General features: G+C 40.9%; 1 protein-coding gene across 6 annotated transcripts in view; it reads right to left on the bottom strand.

The window, feature by feature from the left end:
- SHROOM1 (shroom family member 1) overlaps positions 1 to 24,886 on the bottom strand; it is a 76,445-nt gene that overhangs the window by 21,877 nt on the left and 29,682 nt on the right. For 3 of the 6 annotated variants that reach the window (XM_061617032.1, XM_061617026.1, XM_061617029.1), the window contains exon 2: positions 1,968 to 4,741. In XM_061617032.1, the coding sequence (XP_061473016.1) occupies positions 1,968 to 4,595 (2,628 nt within the window). In that variant the 5' untranslated portion in view covers positions 4,596 to 4,741. Of the gene's footprint in view, positions 1 to 1,967; positions 4,742 to 5,785; positions 5,862 to 16,457; positions 16,560 to 17,528; positions 17,623 to 24,886 lie in introns of those variants that run through there. The other 3 variants (XM_061617028.1, XM_061617030.1, XM_061617031.1) reach the window with 3 other exon arrangements.

Genomic DNA, 24,886 nt, shown 5'->3' with positions numbered 1-24,886 from the left:
ACCCTATGAATAGGGTTTTCATGGTAAATGGTATTCAGAGGTGGTTTTACCATTGCCTTCTTCTGAGGCTGAGAGGCAGTGACTGGCCCAAGGTCACCCAGTGAGCTTCATGGCTGTGTGGGGATTTGAACCCTGGTCTTTCAGGTCCTAGTCCAACACTGATCCGGAGGAGGGGCGGGGAGGGGAGGAGATTGAATGAGTGGGCACTGGGCAGAGGGGAAAACCCTTTCCTTTCCAAAAGGAAAACACTGTGAACACTATCATTGCTTTTCAGCGTTTCCCCCACCTTTTTATTCTACAGCAGGCACATGTAGCCTCTCACCCATATTTAAACCAAAGCTGTCCCTGGCCACATCCGCACCATGCCTTTATTTCACTTTGGACAGTCATGACTTCTCTCAAAGAATCCTAGGAAGTGTAGTTAGTGAAGGGTGCTGAGAGTTGCTAGGAGATGCCCTGTTCCCCTCACAGACCTTCAGTCAGAGTGGCTGACTGTTAAACCAGTCTGGCCACTGGAGCTCTGTCAGTGGAATAGGAGTCTCCTCTCAGCACCCTTCACAAACTACACTTTCCAGGATTCTCTGAGGGAAGCCATGACTCTCTCATGTGAAATCAAAGTGTAGTGTGGGTGTGGCTCCCTGATTAGGCAAGCCCAGCAGCTGTGAGGCTTTTAGAACTCTTGACAGTTGGTTCTTACTGAGCATGTCCCACGTGATCATAGGCTGCCAGCCAAAATTTCTTAAATTAATTAAAAATCAGACAGGCATATTTTTTAACCTTTAAACTGCAGAAGATGAAGGTCAGAGTATGGGGCAAGGTCAGTATTAGGATTACAGGTACTCTGTGAACATGGCTGATTTTTAATGAATTTCAACAGATTATAAGAACTCTCAGAGAAAAAAATCCAAAAGGGTCTGGGTTTTTTTCCTCTCTTTTTAGACTTTGAACTCTCTATTCTCTCTGACTGTTTTGTGTATCACCATGAAAATTGAGAGGGTTGTTAAGCAAGCGTTTCTGAGTTCTGGACTATAAGTTTTGTAAGGTTTTGTTTTGAAATGAGCTTATGAGAAGCATCAGAATGGCATGGGGGTATTTTCAATTTAACATTGCAGAATGTGAAAAATCCATGCTGGCTATAATATACAGGCACTCTCGTGGCTGTATAATACAAGATAGAGGGGAAGTTGTTGAAGGAATTATTTTTATTTTCTCAGTCCTAATTTCTGCAATGATCACTTTATTTCAGTAATCTACATTCCTGATACACTACATCTCTGCTTTATAGCATTAAATTATGGGAGAGGGAGAGATTACAGAATGCTATAATTTAACAAACATTGGACCTGAACAGACAATATAAGGCTCCAATGTTTCAATAAGAGAGAAAGTAAGAGACAAGCCTTTGGGATCATGCCCATTGATCTGAAATCAGTGGGGTTTCATTTCTGGCTTGATCATATCCATTTTCATTCTGACTAGTGACCTTGACTTAAAAATGGGGCTACCAAGAGTTGTAACTGTTCAGGTTATGGAACTGGAGTTGCCTTCCCCAAGTTGTCCTCTGGATTTTGTTGGACTCCAACTCCCATCAGTTCCAGCTGGCCTATAGTCAGGGATGATGAGAGTTGTAGTGCAAAGCAACTAGAGAGCATCAGGTTGAGGAAGGCTGAGCTAGAGCTTCATTCAAGTATTCTTAGTTCAACAGACAACTAGGAATATTTATGGAAATGGATTATGCGTAATAATGGCATGGTTTCCTACTCTTTTCTTCAGTGTGCTTTTCAAACTCCTATGTGACCTTTCCAATAAAATCAACAGAGTAACTTTTAACCAGGCAAAATACAAGTTCATGTGCATTACAATGTACTCATCGTGGCCTACACTGAGTAAACATTTGGATTATTGATAACAGCAACTGATCAATATAGCACAAGCGGTAAGTTATATCTTAATAGCTATTTGGTTACCTGCACAGGGGAAGGAGTTGATTTTGATCTCCCTCGTCCTTTACTGGAGACAGAACATGAGTGATGAATACTTTTAGTTGAGGCACACTTGCTGACACAGCTTCCTTCGTTGTCAGCAGGCTGCACTTTTGAATTAGCCATGTCAAAGACTGGAGATCTGGCACTGCATCTATCAGTCATGGCACCAGTTGTAGAAGTTAAAGCAGGGGAGAAAGACAGTGGCTCCAGAATTTTCCCTGGAACAGGAAATTGACAGAAACCATCTATAGACTGTAGCTTTCTGCTCGTACTGGGATTGGCAGCACTGTCTTCCAGGAACCTCTTTGCATTTGAAGTCCTCAGTAGCAAAGGAGGCTTTCGCTGTGTGCTGCTCTGTGCGGCAGCAGGCCGTTGCCCAATCTTTCGTTCCATGTACTCAAGAAGCGCGTTGTGCTGTATTTGCTTCAGTTCTGCTTTCAAAAGAGCCCTGCCTTGATTTCTCTGAGCTTTACGTCCGATGATCATGCTGTCTTGTTCGTTAATCTCATCAGACCGGGACCTTGCATTCTTCTTTGTCCACAATGCACTTTGATCTCTTTGATCATCCAGCTGGTTGAGCTTCTCTGGCTCAGAGTAAGAGATCTTCTTCTGTTCTTTGGTGGCCCTTTTCCTTCCCCCAATTCGGGCAGTTTGTGGCCTCATTGATTCATCTTCATTGCTGATGCTTTCCAGTGGCTTGGGGGCAGGAATCAATTTGGAGTCCTCGTTTGTACTAGATAATGACAAGGACCTGAGATGTTGAATGGATGGCCGTGAAGAGGGTTTCTGCTTCAGCCGAACGGGCAAGCTCATTTGTAAATCCTTTCTCTTGAAAGATGTTTCTCTCAGGACCTTACTTTGAGCAACTTTAAGTTTTTCCCGATAGTCATTCTTGAACTTCTCATCCACTGATGATGCAGGACTCCTCGGAATTAGCCCCTCATTGTTGCTGCCAATATTATCCACATAGGTGTTAGTATCTCTTGGTATTTCTATTGGCTCAGTAGCGGCAGTGAAATTGCTCCTTGGAGATCTCATAGCAAAGTCTTCTTCGTCTTGAGTCTGGTTTTCATGACTCATAAAGCTGGGATTTTTCCCACCAGAAAGGTAGTAAAGAAGAGGAGTTGTCCTTCTGTTTATCTTTATACTGGTAGAGTCATCCTGGGATTGACTTTCAGCTTTCTTAGAAAAATGTTGCTTTGGAAAACAAACAGGCTTGAGCATTTCCTCTTGCCTCGGGTTCGTCGGAAGGTCAGGGCTGCTATTCATATCATTTTTCTTTGCTTTTCTAAATCCACTCAGTGGTCGGGATGCAGAGTACTCGGCATCATTAGTGTAATACGATATTGTGTCGGCTGTCTCGTAGATTTCACAGAGAGGAGTTTTTGCGAGGTCCAAACCATGACTCGGTGGCTTTTGCATTCTTGTTTGCTGATTTAGAAGTGGCTGCCAAACATCTCTGCTGTTTTCTTCCTCAGAACTGAAGAAACATTTCTTGCTTTCATAGCTCTTAATTATTCCTGGCTCAGCCTTGTTAGGAAGCGAGCTGCCAATGTATTTTAAGCTCATACAGCTTTCATATACATCCTGGTCTAAACCCAAAAGATCAGGAACTCTGAATGGATGCAGAACACCATGAAACTGCCCCTCCTGTGTGCTGGATACTGCCATGGTGCTTGGTAGATCTGTTGCTCTGAAGGGTGGTTTGTGTACACTGGAAGCATAAAAATACTGTTTGTTCTCTTGTGTATCATTAACAGCATTGTGACTGGTATGTAGCAAAGGAGAGGGCTTCGAGTCCATCACCTCAGGAACTGTGTAAGTGCAGACTGAATTCTGAGTGCACAAAATCTTCTGGGTCTTGGTGGAAATGGGGGAGTTAATTTTGGGGGGGATATATTGACTGGTGGGATACCAAATGTCACTCTCTTCTGTGACTAGGCTTTCATCCTCACATCTAGAGAGCCAGTAATCATTGTGATAGTTTGCTGGGGAGTAAAAAAGTAGGTCTTTGTCAGTGTCTTTAATGCACACTTCAGCTTGCATGCTGGGTTCAAAGCAAATTCCAGAATGAGTTTGAGCTACATTTTTGTTAGTTTTATAGCTATCAACTTGAGCTGATGGGGATGGTGGGGGAGGAAGAGGAGACAAAAACTCTACCAATGGTGATGATGCTTGGTATGACATCCCATGGGTAGGGGTGCTTCCATTTGACTTGCTATGGGCAGTATTATCTAATTTATAGTGGTTTTTCTTTCCTATTGCCTTGTCTTCATACATCTCTGGAAGCCCAGGATTTATTGCACTGAGATTAAAAATGCCTCTTACGTATCCTGTGTCCATATATGACAGCTGCTCTAGAGGCAGAGAATCATGCTCATTGTAACCTAATGGGATAGGGCACTCTGGAATATTTGAGCCACCTGAGAAAGAACTGTATGCAGAATCTGCTTTTCCAGGAATGTGCAAGCATTGGTCTATGCCACTGATAGATTTCTCTGATGAAAATCTCTTAGCATTGCTGGGTGAAACTACAGGCTCCAAGAGCTCAGCTATACCTCTGACATGCCTGAGGTTCCATCTTGACATTTCATTCTCATAAAAAGACATATTCTTTACCACTAATCAATCTGTTCCTCCAAGAAAGAAACTGACATAAAATTAAGGGGTCCTTGGTCTTATTGCCAAGAGTGAGCATATTTCCTTGCAGGTATTTTCACATGTCATCGTCACCCTTCATGAACTGAGAGATGATCCTAGAAAAGAGAAGAGGCAATTGAAACACATCTATGAAGACTATTGTTCACTGCTGTTGTAGGGCTTTTTTGGTGGAAGATCATTGGGAAAGATAGATTAGCAATCTATCTCCCAACAGACACATGCTTTTGCACTGCTTATATTCAATACAATGACTTGAAAAGAAAACAGTCTGTACATCAGAGTAAAATTTGTCTGGATTCAGGTGCCTGTGAAAACTGGGTGCAGAATTAAAATATTTTGGCATTAACTTGTTCAGTACGTCTTGGGGAATTGTCTTCTGGTATATCATACAGGTGTAACTGTTGCTGGAAATTCAGTTCTCTAACTGTTTGATCTTGCTGCAAAAACAACAGAGTCTTGTAGAACTTACGGCACAAGCTTTCATGGATTAGAGCCTACTTTATCAGCTTATGCTATATGTTAAAATATATTTTAACAAAAAAAGTGTTAGTCTTTAATACTTTAATACTTTGTTGTATTTGCTTCAACAGACTAATTTGGTTACCCCTGTGTTATATTGCTATGAATATATATAAATAAGCCCACTATGACTAATTACTAGTGTTCATGTGGAGGCCAACATCCTACTAAACATTTTTCCTCTTAACGGCATTCACACATGGCACAAATACTGGAAGAGGAGAGCAAATGCACTTTTTTGTGAGATGCACTAGTATGATCTTAGTCTACAGGACTATCTGTTGTAGATGGTCCATGCAACCTTGCTAGATGCGATTCAGTGAGAACCTTTTGCATGTGACCTAGGAACCACACAAACCCCTGTAACCCGACCCACAAGCATTTGATCATGAGAAATTATTCAAACACCTCACAGAAGTGCTAAAAGGTGAAGTAGGTTTCATTTGTGCTTCTGCTTTTCCTCATTTCTGTGTAAGATTCAGATTGGTATCATCTGTACACTTACACTTCCTCCCAGAAACCCTTTTTCTGGCCAAAACAACAAGTGTGCATCACTTTCACAGATGATTGATTCTGCATGAGTGCCCAGTTCTCCTCCCATATGCTGTCTGCTTCCTCACCATCACATCCATCATTTCGGAGCTTGACCCTGAGTTCAACTTTGGTCACTAGGAATCTTCTGAGCTCTTATGTGAGCTGCCTCTTTTCTATCTGATTCCACAGATGGACTTTCTCAAACTTGCATCTGGATTGACATGGTGATTAGTAGCCCTAATTCTGTGTGGACATATTATAAACAAGGAGCAATCCTTCAGGCACTGATCATGGAATAGTGAACACTATGATTCTTTGTGGTTATAATTTAACCAACATAACTGGTATTTTCCATTTATAAACATATACACAGAAGATTTGATGACACGCTGATTCTAACAGAACAAACCATTTTTTGTAATTGCACAACACTTTGGAAAAAGTATTTGCAGCGCATATGAGCTGAAGATCACATATGCCAGACACCATGGTATTGTATTAATATTTAGCTGTATCATCACACGAAATGACAAGCAAAACTTTGGAAGACCTGGCAAGGACTGCTATTTCTTTTTTAAGTTACAATGTTTATGTTTCAACTCCAAACAATGGGTGGGTTCAGATGCAACAATCCTGGCTCAATAAACCATGGTTTATTAAACTGTAAACAAACACAGAGTCTGATCTGATTCTGGTTTCATATCTTAGTTGGGAGCAGAATTCTGTCTGCAATGGCAAGATGGGAGAATAATAGTGCTCCTGTGCAGCTCCCATACACTTAAATGGGATTTACATACAAAAACGTCTGAGCACTTCACTTTCATGATTTTGACAAGATGACAAGTGTCTGTTTTAAAAAATACTGTCAAAACATTTTTTCTCATGATGTTAGTCCAAAGAAATAAACTGATTATTTGACTAACAAGAGTAGTAAGTAACAGCCACCACAAAATATATTCTTAAAAGTAGCTTTGTTAGTAGCAGATAACTGGAGAAGCTTCCTAGTTTGTGCTGATGGTACACAAGGAAATGTTTTCATTTCCATAACAGGAACTTATCTATTAGGTCTGTAAACAAAGGCCTGGATGGATCCAAAGAAAAGTACAGCTAGTTCTGTGTGGAATTTTGGAGAGGAGTTCCATCACCTCCATCACGTGTCACATGGCAAACCTCTTTCGAATCTGAAGGAGACTGCCATACAAAGGAAAAGAGGGAGGTCACATCCACACTGAACATTTGAAGCACATAACTACACACAAAGAATCCTGGGAACTACAGTTTACCCCTCACAGAGCTACAATTCCTAGCACCCTTAATAAACTACATTTCCCAAGTTTCTTTGGGGGAAGCCATGTGTTTTAAAGGTATGGTGTTCATGTATCCTAAGGGAAAAAAATCCAAGCCCTTGGGTGCACTTCAAGCAGATCTTTTATTCCTGGCCAAAATCCCTGGGAAGGTTACATTCCAATCCTCAACGCTTTCATCAAACTCCTTTTAAATGATATTTAAGGTACAAGGCTGGCATCGCTTAGTCAGCCTGTGAAAAAATAACATTTTACCTCATAGGAGGAGAATGGTATGTTTACTCTGTTGTGTTCTAACAATATCTTCTAGAGTGTTTGGTGATGGCATCAAGGGTTTTTCATTCAAAAAACAATATTTATGGTTAAAAGCAATATGAATATACCATATATATCACCACTGGTTACCATAACACAAGCAAACATGGTAGGAGTCACAGAATCCACAAATGTTATCTGTGGCTTTTGACCACAGGGCACATTGCTACTGAAAATTGTAAAAAGTCAATACTCATTGTCAGCATGCAGCAAACACAATATTAGAAAGCCTTGTCAAATAAATAGTAAATTACATATTACATAGTTAATAAATCACAAACATTGAAAATCATTTCCGCCTTATAACTTACTTCTATCATGAATCATTTAACAATATTCACCACTCATTCTGTTTACATATCCTTAAATACTATGTTAATCTCTGCCCTAACAGAAGTCAAGATTTTGAACTAAAGTCCTCCAGAAAGTGAATGGATTTATTATAGCATTTTGAACTTTCTTGTTCCATTACACAAGGGCCTAGTTTGCATATAATGTTAAATCAAGCCATGGCTTAGTGGGAATGAGCAAATGGTTGGGCTCTCAGAGATGAAATCACATCTGCTTTGCTGCTCCTCTGGTTTCTCTGCTGCTGCTGCTGCTGCTGCTGCTGCTGCGCTGAGTTAAGCCATGGTTTTGCTTGGCTTAGCATTTCATCTGAAGCAAGGCTAATGGTTTAGCTCTCCCCAGACAAACCACAAGCTGTAACCAAGGTTTGTCCCCTGGTTTTCAGCTCATGGTTTGTCTGGAGAGAGCTAAACTAGAAGCTTGGATTTGGATGGAAGGCTAAGCCAAACTATGGTTTAGCACAGTGCAACAGCAGAACAACCACAGGAGGAGCAAAGTAGCCATGATCTTCCCTTTCAGAACCTGTACATTTGCTCATTTCTGTTAAATCATGGGGTGGCAAAGTGTTACATGAAAATGAGGTCAGTAACAAGACTCCACCTTTCTATAAATGTATTGCATCATTGTTTTCCTTCTCTGGGTGAGATCCAAAGTACAATAAGCAGATATCTGCTTTTACAATGAGGCTGCTTCATCCTCTCCTTTCCCCAGCAAACCCTCTGAGTAGATTTTGAGGGTGCATGGGGTAGAACATAAACCAAAAGTCCCATTGTGCAAGTGGATTTCCATTGCCCAATCAAGTGGACATCATCGGATGTCGCCCTCTGATTCTTATATCTGTCAAGTTTATCGTATAAGCCATATCCCATATTCTTGCCACCAATACACCAAACCAGAGCGATTGGAGGGGGGATCCAAATCTTGACAAACAACCATCAAAGCTGCAGAAGAGGTGGGCAGTCATTTGTATCACTTCTTTTAAATAACCAGATATTACCAAAAATCTTTTGACCTATAATAGTTTTAATTTCCATGAATATAGAGTTTCAGTAATTCTTGATTTGGGGGCACATCCATGAAATGAGCAAAGATTCACTTTAGAACTGCAACATTACCAGCAATTATTATTTATACCAGGTAAATTATATTTGATCTAACTGGTGTTAGATACCACCTATGTAATATTTTATAACCATTTTTCTTAAAGTTCACAGATAATGTGAAATATGCAACCTTCTCCTGGATTGCAGTATTTCCCATGACAAATCTGCTTCCCATTTCATTTAATATTGATTCTTTGAAACCTTCAGATTAGCGAAGATATTATAAAGGCACACGTTTCATATGCTAATATAGAATATACTGGCTGCACACTGCAAGGCTGAAATGTTCCTTTTCCATGGCCAACAACAGGGCAGCTCATGTTTTTAAGGACCATGCATCAGTTTGGATGGCAATGGAACTTATTTTCCTGTAATGTGTTTGGGCCCAGGGTTCTAGAGACTCATAAGTGCATGGTGACTAAATAATTTCTAATGCAATTGCACAAGTCAATCCAACACCTAACTTAAAGTCCAGGAGAAAATTGTTCTTTAATGGTTCTCCAGTGCCTCATCAAAAACTTAAGTAGTTATAGATCTGTGCCTTGGTTAGCTGCTGGGATGAAATGTACTCATTGATTTAGCCACTTAACATTCTCTTTTTTAAAAAAATGTACAGTCTGAAATATCTTCCCCTAGACTATGGAAAGGATCACCAGAATGAAATGCCAGAAAGATAATTCATATTGGTGATAAAATGCTCTGTCGTTTGAGCACCGTATATTATTAATGACAGGCAAATAGGTTTGGCCCTGCAAATCCAGGAACAACCCCCATCTACAAATATTCAGACAGCAATGGAAAAAGCAAGCAGCAGTCCACAGGAGCTCTGTTATAGACCACAGCAGCCACTGGAGTGTAAATCTGCCAAGGGTTTTTAAAAACTAGCCCACTTTTACAGGACTGGATATGTAGCATTTGACAGGTATTATTAGCTAAAAGAGGGTGTTCCCAGGTCCAGCTGAAGTGACGGGATCATTCCTTCTCATCTGTTTAGGGAGCCTGGGTAGGGAACATTTGATCTAGCCTACTTCCTCTGGCAAGAAGGGTTTAAGTACCCTCAGGCCAAGCCAGTCACCAAAAGGCCACTGTAGGAAGAAGGAAGCCTAGTGTTGTCGAGATGTTAGATGGGAGAACTCAGGAGTTAAGATGGATACCCCTGATGGCTGCAATTCTAAACACACTAAGGGACTAAGCCCCATTTAATTCAACAGGACTTACTTCTGAATAGATATGGTTAGGATTGTGCTGTTGGTAAGGCTTGACTAGCGATCCTCTGCAAAGCTATCCATATCAAAGCAGGGTTGGCAACCCCCTGCCTGGAATGCCCTGCCTGCCTTTTAATGTGGCTGCTCCAAACCTCTTTACAGACTTGACTCTTCACTGCAGAGAGAGGTTTGGGAAATGGGTAAGAGTTAAGAAGATTCTGTACCCTTTCCTCCTACAGTGTAGCCTGCTATAAAATCACTTTAACAGGCAACCCAGTTCCAGTAAGTAATAACTGACAGAGAGAAAACACACATGGTTTGGTCTACCTTCACAGACAGTAGCTTGGGAACAACAGCAATTGAAGCCACACTTCCAAGGATGTGAATTCTCTTTTCCCACTATTGGGCAAGAAACAAACTAACATGGAAACAACAAGGTGCATCATCAGTGGGTTTAAGGGGGTTGAGCTGACCACATGGAATCACTGTTATTGTTTTTATGGATGTAATGGAGAGTGAGGTCAGAGGTAAATGAAATGCAAATAGAAAAGAAAAACAAAAGACATTGATGATTGCCTAAATACAATTCCATATCAACCACAACAAGATTCCTATGAGTAAGGCAGAAAACTCAGCATCTCACAACCAGTCAGGGTTCCTAACCAAAACTCAAAACTAAAAAATCATGTCAGCCTGTCAACTAAGGTCACAGAAATCCCCATGCAGCACAAGTTGATCTGGGGGCTGCAGTTAGTACAGAATGCTATGGCATGATTGCTGACGTGAGCCAGACCCTGTCAGCACATATCTCTGCTCTGAAATCTGCACTGGTTGCTGATTTGCTACCAGGCCAAGTTCAAAGTGTGCTTTCTATTTTACAGGTGCCACATAGTACTTGTTCTGCTCTTATAAAAAATCAGGCCTTTAGTGTGGCAGCGCCTACACTTTGGAACTCCCTGCCTATTGACATTAGGCAGGTGCCTTCATTGTACTCTTTTTGACACCTGTTAAAAACATTTTTTGTTTAGGCAAGCCTAGCCAGGCATGTAGAAGCTATTATGCTTTTTATCTGCTTTTAACTCATTGTTGGTGCTATTATTTTGAATGTTTTTAAATACCTATCTTTAACTGTTTTTGCCAATAATTTTATTGTTTTAATTCCTTCTGTAAACCGCTTTGAGGTTTTTTACAATAAAGTGGTATATAAATGTTGTAAGTAAAATACATAAATATATTTCAGAGTCACTGTGGTTCTTGAGTCTCTTTCCTCTTTTAGGAACAAAGGAATCTGCCTTATACTGAGTCAGGCCATTTGGTATTATCTTGCTGAGTACTGATGACATGGACTAGGATTGGCTCTCCTGGATTCCAGGCAATAGTCTTTTCCAGAGATTGGATTTTGGACCTTTGCATACCAAGCATGTACCCTATCACTGAGCTACAGCTCTTCCCGTTTAAAAATTATCTTTTAAAAATGCTCTTTTCAATTCAGTAATGAATGCACAACATACCTAAGGCAGAACCACATCATGCATTTAAAGCACATTCAAAATACATTTGAAGCACATGAATCCCACCACAGAATCACGTGAACTGCAGTTTGTGAAGGGTGGTGGGAACTTTCTACACTTCTCAGGGTTCTTTGGGGGAAGTCATGCACTTTAAATGTGAGCTGGATGTGTTTTAAAAGCATTGACCTTTTGGTGAAAGGTGGGTAATAAATAATAATTCTAATAATAATTCTAAGTAAGTCCTGCCTAGTTTTTAAAAAAGGATTGTGTGGGGAGAGAAAGATTTACAACACAATATTTTGGTATGTTCACTCAAAAGTCCCACTGATTTGCAGCACAATCCTAACCATGTCTACTCAAAAGTAAGCCCTAATGAATTCAGTGGAGTTTACTCCCAGGTATGTGGGATTAGCATTGCAGCTTTACTCCCAGAAAAGTGGGTAATGGATTAAAATTTCATATTAGGAAGGTTTTCAAAACAGGCTATGAATTAGACAAATAAATTGCTCTCTTCAACAGCCCAGTAAAGTTTAAACTTGTTTGACTCTATAATTAGAAAAGTATAACATATTATAAGCTCACTCAACATCTGATGTGCAGACAAACAGAAAAAAGAAATTGGTTTCAATATTTGCTATGGGTTCTAGCTCTTGCCTGGAGGTCAGCTAATCTCTTGTCAATCACAACCCGGACTTCACTTATTGGCTAAAAACCTGAACGGGTGGGGATTAGAGCAGCTGGCTTCTAACAGAAGTTGGGGGCACAGCTGACATTTTGGTGTGTATCTCTTGAACCAGACTACCCAGAAGCTTTCATTAAAAAAAAGTTAAGAGTCCAGAGATTAAGGTGACTCACTCGGAGACCTGGAGAGGACCCCCCAAAACAGGAGTCTCCGGGCAAAAACCAGAGACCTGGCAACTGTACTCTGGAGCCTCCTTCTTCTAGCTATCCTTTCTTTGGCCCTGCTGCTTCGCTTGGTCTGTAGCCTGCATGGGTGCCTGCCTTTTACTCTTTCCTCTCCCTGGCCCTTTGTCAGAGCTGGGCAGTTCACTCAATGGCAGCCAGAGAACCTCAGAATCATGATTTGGCCTGTAATTATGAAGTATGTAGACTAATCAAGAGAGATGACCCTAGAGAATTCTGATGTCAGCCACATGGATCAAGGTGACTTCCTGTCTCAAGGACCTGTAGTGCATGCGAATGTAGTGTTTATGTTATGGTCCTTCTGTATCCATGGCACAATCTAATCAAATAGGCCAATCCTGTGCTAGTTTACTGAGATGTTCAGTGGGAATTATTTACAGCTTTGTAAAAAGTTAAGTCCCATTGTTTTTAGTGGGAGGCATAATATTGAAATCAATGTGAGATTACAGGGGTGTACATGGATCATTCTCATCAGTTTTTCCTTGGGCCTCTGCAAATCCTCAAGAAGTATAGTAATACTTCAGTTAACAAATCCTCCAGGAAAGAAGCTCCTTTTAGCAAAGTCTTTTTGGGGTGGGTGGGGAGCACCAGGATTGCGGCGGCTGCAGGCATTTCTCTCGCACGTGGCTGGAGTGGCACTCCTTGCCAGGTGGTGCAGGACATCCACAGTAAACAATGCTTCAGGTGTACAGTAAGGGAGGATGCAGAGAGAGGGAAAGAGAGACCAAGCACAGGGTGGTGGTGATAGCTGCCCCCTGCCTGCCTGCTTGAAAGTACGGAGAGGAGACCTGTGCTCAGAGCTTTGACTGCTATAACAAGATGCTACATGATAAAATGAAAAAAGGCAAGGCAGGCATCCTTGGATGCATTTTGGAAGAAGCCTTCAAGTGGTCTGTATGCAAAGCTTAGCTGACATGGTTGTTTCATTTCAGAATAAAAAGGGTGCTGAAGTACGTTGAACTGCTCTTCTTTTTTGTGGTGTAGCAAGCGTCCATATTATTCCTACCTCCAGTGCCAAAGTTTCTGTTAAAGAAGTAATGTTGAGGAATGCATGTACTTCATTAACTGAAGTATTACTGTAATGCCAAAACACTACTCTTTATATGCAAATGTTCTGAAAGTGGAAACATATATTGAGAAAAGCTTTTTGCATTCCGAAGTGGGATGATTACACCAGGTGCTTTAGTATCCATGTGTTTTAAAAGCCAGCAGTAATTACATATAGGCCAAGCACCCTTTGCACCGGGAGGAAGGAAATGCATCCATTTACTGAAAAACCAGCTAATGTTAAAAATGACATTTTCATAAACAGTTTTGTAGCTAAGCAGCACCATGAAATGCTGCTTTCTAGAAATGACCTGGCATTCCCATAATACAAACTAACATAAAACTAACATAAAACACATTAAAGGCAGGCACTTTGTGTTCTCATTGGAATTATTCACTGGGGGGGTTCCATTAAACTAAGTGAATATAGGATGCCAGAGAAACAGCAAATGGAATCAAGTGTTTTAATAAATACTAGCATTGCAAGGGGTGGAAATGCAAGAAGGTACTAAACAAGGGCTAGAGTGGTGTACATTAATTTCTTCCTCATTATATCTTCACAATTATCCTACAAGGTGGATTAGGCTGACAGACAGTTACAATGTTACTTCATGAACTTCACAGCATAGGAGGGACTTGAATCCACCCCGTAGTCTAAACTAGGGAAAGAAAGAGCTTCCCATTTTGGTTCTCTCAGCGTCTCATTTTTCCAACCTTCAATTCAGTTCTCCACATTTCTGCAGCAATTTGTGATTCTTAAATCCTCATGAAAATTCTCCATCATTTTAGTGTGAATTTCTCCTAATAAACTAACTTTTGTAGGCAGTTTTGTACACAGTTTCACAAGCCATTTCTCGTCATATAATGCACTTTTGCATGTTATTTTCACTCATCGTTTCATGTTCATGTATACTTTCCCCTAATATATGCATTTTTGTAAACATTGGTTTGTTGGCAAACTGCATCGCAACATTCGAAGAAGTATGAATTGTGAAGGAAGGCTGTGTTCTCATATTGTTATGGAAAGTATGGATTTGATAGTTTCAGCCTGAAATGCGAACTGAATCAAAATTCTTGCCCATCCCTAGTCTAAACTCAACTTTCTATCATAAGAACCTAAGAGGAGCCCTGCTAGATCAGGCCAGCGGTCCAGCATCCTGTTTGCACTGTGGCAAACCAGATACCTGTGGGAAGCCCACGACAAGCAGGACTGGAGTGCAACAACATTCACCCCATCTGTGATGCCCAGCAACTGGTATTCAGAGGTATACCCCAACACATCACACTGCTCTAAGCATTTCACGTCCTTTAAAGCCTTGAACAGTTTGTGACTAGGGTATCTTAGAGACCCCCATATCAGCCTACGTGTAACCTAATGGATCTTTAAGTGTGGCAGCACCCATGCTCTGGAACTCCCTGTTCCTATCAGTGTTCACTGTACTTACTGCTTTCAAAGCCTGCTACAAACTTATATATTTTGGCAAGTCTACACAGACACGTAATTTCAATATATCTACTTGTTTTTACATTCTGTTGGTTTTATCAACATTTTGATAATTTTATTATTTGTTTTCATGTTTACTGATTTTATTGGTTGTTTTTTTTAAAAAAAGAAGTATTTACTACTATTTTATGTAAACTGCTTAGAGATTTGTTATAGGCTCACATCAGCTTCAATAAGGTTTGTACAGGGGAGCCTGAGCATTCCAGTGGATGTTGTTCAATGGTGCCATCAGCACAGGACTTTGGGGCAAATGTTGGGGGGCTCACTCTGTGTGCGAGATGACCCTCAACTTTTAATCTTTTTGGAAATGTTTTCTCCCCTTTTCTGTTCATGGAGTGACCTCACTTGTTCCTCACTCACACAGATTTTGGGTTGTATTCTACTAAGTCCTACTCAGAGTAAACCCACTGAAATTAACAAACATGTTAGTCATTTCTGTTAACTTTAATGGATCTACTCTGTGTATTCTACCACCCCTCGAATTTTCTGCAGTATAGGCTAAGACATTACTAGCCACATGTTTGGCTTCAAAAGGTATTAAACAAATAGAGAATATGGCTACTAGTCATGATTGCTACATGCTACCTCAAAGATCAGCGCTACTGTGCCTCTGCATCCAGCTCATTTGGAAGCAAGGGGAGAGGGGGAGCCCATTATGAAATTGTCAATGAGTCATATGACTTTTGGGAGAGGGGTACTTTCATTCTTTGAACTATCCAAAGGGGCTTCTCCCCCCTCCCCCTTTGACTCTATATGCCATTTTGAATGGTAGCATAGCTTTGTTTCAAATAGATATTTTTTTAAAAAAAAGACCATGTGAAATGTAAGGAAAAACCTCCCAAAAATTCATGTGACTATTGCTGCCCCCCAAGTCTCCGGTATTCTCTCCCCCATCTTTGTGGGGGATAGATATCCTGTGAAGGTGGAAAAGGGCATGATGCTCGGCTCTACTCTCAATACCACTTGCTGGGAACAACGGCAGGAGAGGACTGCCCCAAAAGAGGCAGCTGGTTGATCACTGCAGGAAACAGGATGCTGGATGAGGCAAGCCTTTAGTCTGATCTCGCAAGGCTCTTCCTATGTTCTTACTAGTGCCATTTCTTGAAGCCCTCAGGCACAAAACAGCTGTGAGAATGGCCAGTGATCACATCTGCCAACCCAGCCCCACATTTGTCTTATAGAAACTGGCCCTGACCTACAGAGTCCACATGCAGAAAAGCAAAGAAGTAGCCACGGAGGTGGGGAAATGGAAGTATTTATAGGGAAATTCCCCCATCCCACACTTTTCACTCCAGAAATTAGATTCATGCACTTCAAATGTGTGTTGAGTGTGTTTTAAATGCATGGTGGGGATCTGCCCTAGGTACGCTGTGCATTCATTAGTGAACTGAAAAGAACAATTTTAAAAGATACTTTTTTAACAGGGTAAGGGCGGTAGGTCAGTAGCAGGCATATACTTTGCATGCAAAGGTCCAAAATCGAATATCTGAAAAATACCATTGCTTGGAATCCTGGAGAGCCAATCCTAGTCCATGTCATCAGTACTGAGCTAGATGGTACCAGATGTCCTGAGTTGGTATAAGGCAGATTCCTTTGTGCCTAAAAGAGGAAAGAGACCCAAGGGCCACAGTGACGCCAACATTTATTTATGTATTTTATTTACAACATTTATATATTACTTTATTGTAAAAAACCTCAAAGCAGTTTACAGAAAGAACTAAAACAATAAAATTATTGGCAAAAACAGTTAAAACAGGTATTTAAAAACATTCAAAATAATAAAACAATGAGTTAAAAACAGATGAAAAACATAATAGCTTCCACATGCCTGGGTAGGCTTGCCTAAACAAAAATATGTTTAGCAGGTGCCAGAAAGAGTACAATGGAGGTGCCTGCCTCCATCCTGTCAATAGGCAGGGAGTTCCAAAGCGTAGGTGCTGCTGCACTAAAGGATCAATTTCATACAAGAGCAGAACAAGCACTATGTGGTACCCATAATACGGAAAGCATAACTTGAACTTGGCCTGGTAACTTGAACCAGTGCAGATTTCAGGACAGAGATATTATGCGCTGACAGGGCCTCACTCATGTCAGCAATTGTGCCGCAGAATTCTGCACTAACTGCAGCCCCAGGTCAGGTCAGGTTGTGCTGCATGCAGATTTCTGTGATCTTGGCTGACAGGATTGTAGTTTTGATTTTTGTTGAGGAACTCTGACTGGTTGGGTGGTGCTGAGTTTTCTGCCTTGCTCATAGGAATCTTGTTATGGTTGGTATGGTATTGCATTTAGGAAATCATCAGTGTCTTTTTTTTTCTATTTGCATTTCATTTACCTCTGACCTCACTCCCTTACATCCATAGAAACAACAGTGGTTCCATGCACTCAGCTCAATCCCCTTAAATCTACTAATGATGCACTTTGTTGGTTGCATGATGGTTTGTTTCTTATCTGATAGTGGTAAAAGAGAATTCACATACTGGGAAATGTGGTTTCAACTGCTGTTGTTCCCAAGCTACTGCCTGTGAAGGTAGACCAAACCATGTGTGTTTTCTGTCAATTATTACTTACTGGAATTGGGTTGGCTGTCAAAGTGCGTTTATAGCAGACCACAGAGTAGGCAGGAAAGAGTAGAGAATCTTCTTTCTGCAGTGAAGGGTCAAGTCTGTAAAGAAGTTTGGAGCAGCCACATTAAAAGGCAGGGGCAAGGCATTCCAGGCAGGGGGTTTATTGTTGTTGTTATGTACCTTCAAATCGATTTTGACTTATGGTAACCCTATGAATCAGAGACCTTCAATAGCATCTGTTTTAAACCAGATTAAATATTCCCTATCCAGGCTCCCTCAGCAGGTGAGAAGAAATGATCCTGTCACTTCAGCTGGACCTGGGAACACCCTCTTTTAGCTAAGATTTCTATCTTAATTTCCAATCGGAATTTTTTTTTTTGTTTGAGTGGTATGCTTCAAGCAACTATGGTTGATGCATAATGTATCATGCTTAATGACATCACTAGGGCCTGTCCCGTGACATCACTAGGGCCAGCCCCTGAAATCGCAGGGTTTGGGATACTTCTGATCTAGCAACCCTATCAGTTAGATTAAGGATATTCTTTGTAAGTTTGTTATTCCTGGTGAAGATCTATTGCATCTCTAATCAGAAAATCTATGGCAACTGATAGAAAGAGGTGGAGTGTATTTTCTTTCCACAGACAGCAACTTTTTTTATCCATGTGGTTTACCACCATATTTCCAGGAAATTTAATATGATCAAGCACAGGGCACTAAGAACCATCTGGTCTATTTTTAATGGACTTTGCTGCAACTATATGTATTACCTCGATATACTCCTAACCTCCATTCTATAGCAACTAGTGAGGCAGGGGGAGAGCTTTTGGCATGCTTAACTTCATCTTGTGAATCTAAAACTCAGTAGAAGTGATTTATTTAACAGGGAATACCTCTGCTTGCCAGATATTGGAGAAAAATGATAGGGTGAGGGCCAAATCCAGAAAGGCTGTTGAATGATTTCAAGATCCATTGACATCCAAACCTGAAACCTTAAAAAATGGGTTTGGCAGGGACTGCCATGCAACAGAAAAGAAAGTATGTGACTTATAACAACAGGACAAATAGTGCTTTGTCTATGAAGGTATCATTTGAACAGACTCATCACGGCAAAGCAGGACCAACATTCATGAGGAAAAAATGCTCTAAAACAGGGTCAGCTAATTTTTTTTCTGGCCCCAAAAGGTGCTGAACTAACAACTGGCCACCATCTCCAATGGTCTGATGCCAATGCACACACATACACATAAGCACTAGTACATATACAGCAGGCAGGCACACACATTCAGGCAGACACACTCACCTCCCCATGACAGCACAAGGGAAGGAGGCTCACAGGAGGTGAGGAAAAACATTGATTCCAAGGTCTTCTTACCATGCAAGGAGTCTCTTTCTCCCTCTAGAGGGATGCCACTACAAGAATATTTTAAGGCTCAAGCACAGGAAGAAGTGCCCTGTGATCTTGCAACGACACCACACCAGAGGGAAAAGAGGTGCCTTTGCAAGGTAAGTTGAGGCAGATGTGCCTTCCCCAGCACCACAGCAGGAACACTACAGCAGAAGAGGCTATTTTTTAAAATAAAAAATAATAATTAAAACATTAAAATATTATATTATTAGGGGTCTGAGGGCCCCCACAAAAAGTTCTTGGGAGCCAGATGTGGCCCACAGGCCATGGGTTAACCACTCCTTTAAAATCAAGAGCAGATGTTCTGATCTAGTTTTCTTTTACAGATGCGATTAGTGGTATATTATATTACAAGACAGATAATTTTAATGCGTTCTACAGGTAGACATCATGAAGCCTGTTTAGGGGGTGCCAGGTTGCAACCTAGATATTCATTCTAAACATTTAAATCTATATCATCATCAGTATGATTTCTTACCCATCCTTCACCATGAAGTCCTAGATTACAACAATTTAAAAATATAATATTAAAAGGAGTTTAAAACAAACTATCTACCCCTAAACACAGTGTTTAGCTTCTCCCATTTGTTTCTCCATACTGCTTAAGTATGTGCCACATGCAGTCTCCTGATGGATACTGGCTGTGACTGGAATAAAGACCTGTAACGCAGCTTCCTCACTGCCACCACTAGCCTCCCACTTTCTGTGCATGTCATTGCAGATGTGAATTTTTCCACTGGGGGAGAACTGCCTCACTTTACAGCTCAGGCATGACAATGTTCACCCAATGAGTAGCCAATCTTTCAAGTTTCTCTAGTTCCAATGGGAATTAAATGTGGCTGGTCAATTGCATGCTTAGTCTGTGGTCTTGAAGCTGGTGAGATAATCTAATTTATAGTTAATTTATGTTTCATATCAGGAATTCAAGCACTGATTACATACAATTGTTTGTTATTAATCTAGCAGACCTTTTCCCACTGGCTTCACAGAAATGTGAGACAAAAGAAAAGCCTGCTATTAATCTTTTTTTAAAAAAAAACAAAACCCAGCCGTCCTCAAAAGAATGCAATCAATAAGCATGCGAACCATAAAGCAAACATCATGAGTAGCCTACCAGTGTTATGTCTTGTACCCAGCTGTGAATGACCCATTGCTTATCAAAGTACAAATGGCTTAGGTAAATATTAAACTGAATTCTTCAGATTCCATTCGCTTGTGTGGTTGGCACCTGTAGCTTCACCTGATTTATAAGGGAAAAGCCTTTGTGAAAGGCACCACCTTCAGGGCCAGACTAGACATTCAGGAGAAATCCAACTATGAAAATCTGAGCATACAGTGTAGGAGGAAACTGGAATAGGCAGCTCTTTGGCTGTTGCAGCTGAGGCAAGGCTCAGCTGGGGCTACGCTGGCATAACTCCATCATCCCAGGTGCCAGGGCTAGGCTGGCTCAGCTGATGGAACTTAAGTTCATAGAAGTCCCCAAAAGGGGGCATTCCAGGGGTAGGACGTGATTTGGCAACCTGGCAGAACTTATGCCGGCAAAAAGGTGGTGTAAATCACAGTCTATTTTAAAGGTTTGTTTCCCCGTTGCTCAGGCCATCTCAGCCTAAAGTAGTCCCACCCCTGAATGGAATCTGGAATAGGGATAATTTACACCTGCTTAATTTAAGGTGGTGTAAGTTCCAACAGCTTCCTATACTTAGGTTTGCTCTGTAAGTGGAAAGGTGGAGACAAGGTGGAGATGTGAGGCATGCTAGGAGTCTATGTAAGCATACTGTAATTGGCAGAAGAGAAAACAGGACTTACTGAGATTCCTCTGCATGTCTAAAGTGGGACTGCATTGACCTCATAGGGTTCAATTCAATAAGAATGCTTTATTCAGAAATGAAAAAGGATATACTTCAGTAACTACCATGCAAAATAATTCTCCTGTCCATGTTCTTAATATCATTCAATTTGCCCTTTCAGCTTCAGCTTCTGGCTTTGACCTTCAATAGGTTTTTTACTTTAAATTTGGACAGATATTTTGCTTCTGTGCCTGAGCAAGGAGACCTGAAAGGCACAGTTTGAAGTCTGGTACATACTGTACAGCCAAAAAAGCAGTTGGTTTCCCTATGTGGTTTTGCCTCTGTGTACGAGATCATGGTGGAGAAATTGATTGTGTGTGCTTGCATTCACTCACCAGCAATTCTCTTGAGGCCAGGTACTCCAAACAGTATGGTCAAGGCTGTGAAAGTCTTCATGGCAGGAAAATGTATACCACTGGAGTGCACAGTATGTTTCTCCATGTGAACCCATACACAGGGATTCAATCACCCAGAGAAACAAGGCAATTTTTAACTGTGTGAACACACACAATTTACTGCTGGAGTTAAAGGATTTCTGATTGCATGGGTGCTACCAATGATCATATCTTATTTATTTCCTTTCTATTTTATTTTTATTTAACAAGATTTATATACTGACTAATTAAAAAAAATACCTCTATCAAATATCCAATGCAGAGTGATAAGCAGGTGCAAAGCAGAAATTGTCCACTCTCCAAATGACTATTCACTAACAGGCAAAAAACCTTGCGGCTTAAGAAAATACCTATAGCCAACAGATATTTCTATCAAACTTTAAAAAGCTGGGGAATTGGGCAGCTATAGTGAATGCACCACAGGAGCAGGAGACCTAAGATATTGTACTGCCCTACAAATTTGTCAAAATGCAAACACAGTCCAAACACAATTTCACAGTCCAATCCACTTCCTGTGTACTTTGGAAGAATTTGGTAACATGTGCCTCTGAGCATATGGTGAGTGGTGGCAACACCTGCAATCAGCCCAGATAAGGGGGGAAGGGGCGGGCAGGTTTGATCATTTGCATGCTTATTGAGTTCAATGGGATTTACTCCTGTGCAATCATGTTTAAAATAGGTAAAACTGACCATGAGGAGTGGGACAGGGAAGGAGGGGATGGGAAGAGGCAAGAGGAAGGGTATCGGAGGAGAGGGTGGGTTTGATTATTTGTATACTTTTTGAATTCAATGGGATTTATTTTGGGGCAATCATGTTTAGCATAGGTAAAACTGATGTGGGGAAGGGGCAGGAAGGGGAGGGAAGGAGATTGGGTGGGTGGGCACTGGGCAGAGGGGAAGCCCCTTTCCTTTCCAAAAGGAAAACATTGTAAACAGGATTGTTGCTTTTCAGCGTTTCCCTCACCTTTTTATTCTACAGCAGGCACATGTAGCCTCCCACCCAAATTTAAACCAAACCTGTCCCTGGCCACATCCACACCAGACCTTTATTTCACTTTAGGCAGTCATGGCTTCTCCCAAAGAATCCTGGGAATTTGTACTTAGTGAAGGGTGCTGAGAGTTGCTAGGAGATGCCCTGTTCCCTTCACAGAACTTCAGTCAGAGTGGCTGACTGTTAAACCACTCTGGCCATTGGAGCTCTGTCAAGGGAATAGGAGTCTCCTCTCAGCACCCTTCACAAACTACACTTCCCAGGATTCTTTGGGGGAAGCCATCACTGTCTAAAGTGAAATATAGGTTTGGCATGAGTGTGGCCCCCTGATTAGCCAAGCCCAGCAGCTGTAGGTCTGGCTTTTAGAACACTGACAGTTGGTTCTTACTGAGCATGCCCAGCCTTATCACTGAGTTCAATGTAAACTTTCTTAAATTAATTAAAAATCAGCCAGGCATTTTTTAAACTTTTAGTAAGGGCAGAAGATGAAGGTCAGCGTATGGGGCAAGGTCAGTAGTAGGATTACAGGTACTCTGTGAACATGGCTGATTTTTAATTAATTTCAACCAATTATGAGAACTCTGACAGAAAAAAGTCCAAAAGAGGTCTGTTTTTCCCCTCTCTCCTGTTATACTTTGAACTCTCTATTCTCTCTGTTTTGTGTATCACCATGTAGAGGGCTGTTAAGCAAGTGTTTCTGAGTTCAGGAGTATAGGTTTTGTAAGCTTTTGTTTTGAAATGAGCTTATGGGAAGCATCAGAATGGCATGGGGGTATTTTCAATTTAACATTGCGGAATGTAAAAAATCCATGCTGGCTATATTATACAGTCACTCTTGTGGCTGTATAATTTGGGGACCACAGAAAAACCCAGCTCACTTGTCCATTAAATGACCTATTTGTTTGCTCATTATTTTAATATTTTTAGGCTACCTTGTAGGATAGAGCACCCTCTCAAGGCAGCTTACATAAAAATTAAAACTATAAAAGACAGTTTCCTTACCTTTGCTTTCACTTTTTATATTGTTAGACTGTTTTTAATGTATACCTCTGTGATCTTATTGAGGGAAGAGTGGGATATAAATTACCTGAAAGGAAGGAAGTAAAACCACAGCGCAGCAAAATGTGTGGGCATCAAAAACAGAGTAGGTAGACAAAGGGTGGGCTAAAGCACTTATCATTGCCAAAATGGGATGGTTAAGACATTAATGTTTTTATCACATAAGCCAACAAACTGCTTGTTTGGGGGGATGTTTTGCTTTAAATATGTTTTACAGAGGTTTTTAGTGTTTTGTTTGTTGTTTACTACTCTGGGCTCCTTCTGGGAGGAAGGCCAGAATAAAAAATTATTATTAATAAAGATAATGATAATAATGATGATAATAACAATAACAACACTAGCATATGCTCATTTATATGCATAGGTGCACATTTAAAAATAATTTCAACAATTTAAATAGAAGCACAATATATCTCACGATAGTGAAGAAAACCAGGCAGTCAGGTGATCTGTATGCCTGTCCAGGTGCTTATCACTGATAGGCAACTTCAGGGTTCCGGTTCTTTTTTCTTATGGTTCTTTATCTGTAAACCAGACTTGGACTATGCAGCCCCTACAAATAGGGGACATGTTCAAAGAGAGGAATGTCCTCTGACAATCCTTCAAATAGAGGGCTGCCCTCTGTAAAGTAGGACAGATACCCACACTATCCATAAGAACACCTCCAGCCAGTTGTGGTGAAGCAGCTCTTTTTCTGGCAGAACCTCTCTAGCCCAGCCAATGAATAAGAGTCAACCCATCATTCCACGTAGTTCATGAGGATCATTTTCATAATTCTCTGTTTTTCTTGCAGCACAAACAGGCTTAACTGACAATTACCTTCTGAGCCCTCTGGCAAATTTTAGAGATCAGCATCTCTCAGAGCATTTGATGTCTCAAACAAGATCTTGGACTACAACTGGTCTTTATGTGCTTTATCTGGACTGCCTGAAGCTAAGGGGTAAAGGAGATCCCTTTAAAGACTGTAGTCTGGCTATAGCTGGCAAGCCAAGAAATGGGATACTGTTATCTTGGTCTGGGCAGAATAGCAATTTTCCAGCAGCTCTGTGTGTGCATGTATAAATATGATGTATTGTGTCATTGCAACAGAAAAATATCCTCTATCATTATTGCCCAAGAGGCCTAGCAAGGAAAAATGTGCATATGTCAGTTTCTTAATCTATATCATCATTTTCACAAACTACCATAAACCCAAAGCCTTTTGCCTCACCTATGATATCACACTGAAATGTAAATGTACTGCCTTCAAGTCAATTCTGACTTATGGCGACCCTATGACTAGGGTTTTCATGAGGCTCAGAGGCAGTGACTGGCCCAAGGTCATCCAGTGAGCTTCATGGCTATGTGGGGATTCAAACCCTGGTCTCCCAGGTCGTAGTCCAACACCTTAACCACTACACCACGCTGGTTCTCAATCACACCGAACTCATGCAAAATGAACATATTTACAAGTATGGGCTGTGTTTAATAGCACCTTTCCATGAGGAGTACTCTTTATTGCTCTGTTCTTAATAAAATCCACCACTGAAAGAGAGCTAATGAAACCAAGGCATTTAAAATATGTTTTATTGATAGCTACGAGGGTTTTTGCTTTGCTTTTTTTTAAAGATTAGACATGTGAACTGCAATAATTGGGATTGTAAGGCAGGATTAGTTACATTGCCT

Source organism: Rhineura floridana, chromosome 3 (genome assembly GCF_030035675.1).
Source record: "Rhineura floridana isolate rRhiFlo1 chromosome 3, rRhiFlo1.hap2, whole genome shotgun sequence".
NCBI classification, from domain to species: Eukaryota; Metazoa; Chordata; class Lepidosauria; order Squamata; family Rhineuridae; genus Rhineura; species Rhineura floridana.
The sequence above is the reverse complement of the archived record's forward strand: the minus strand, read 5'-3'. Positions and strand labels throughout refer to the sequence as shown.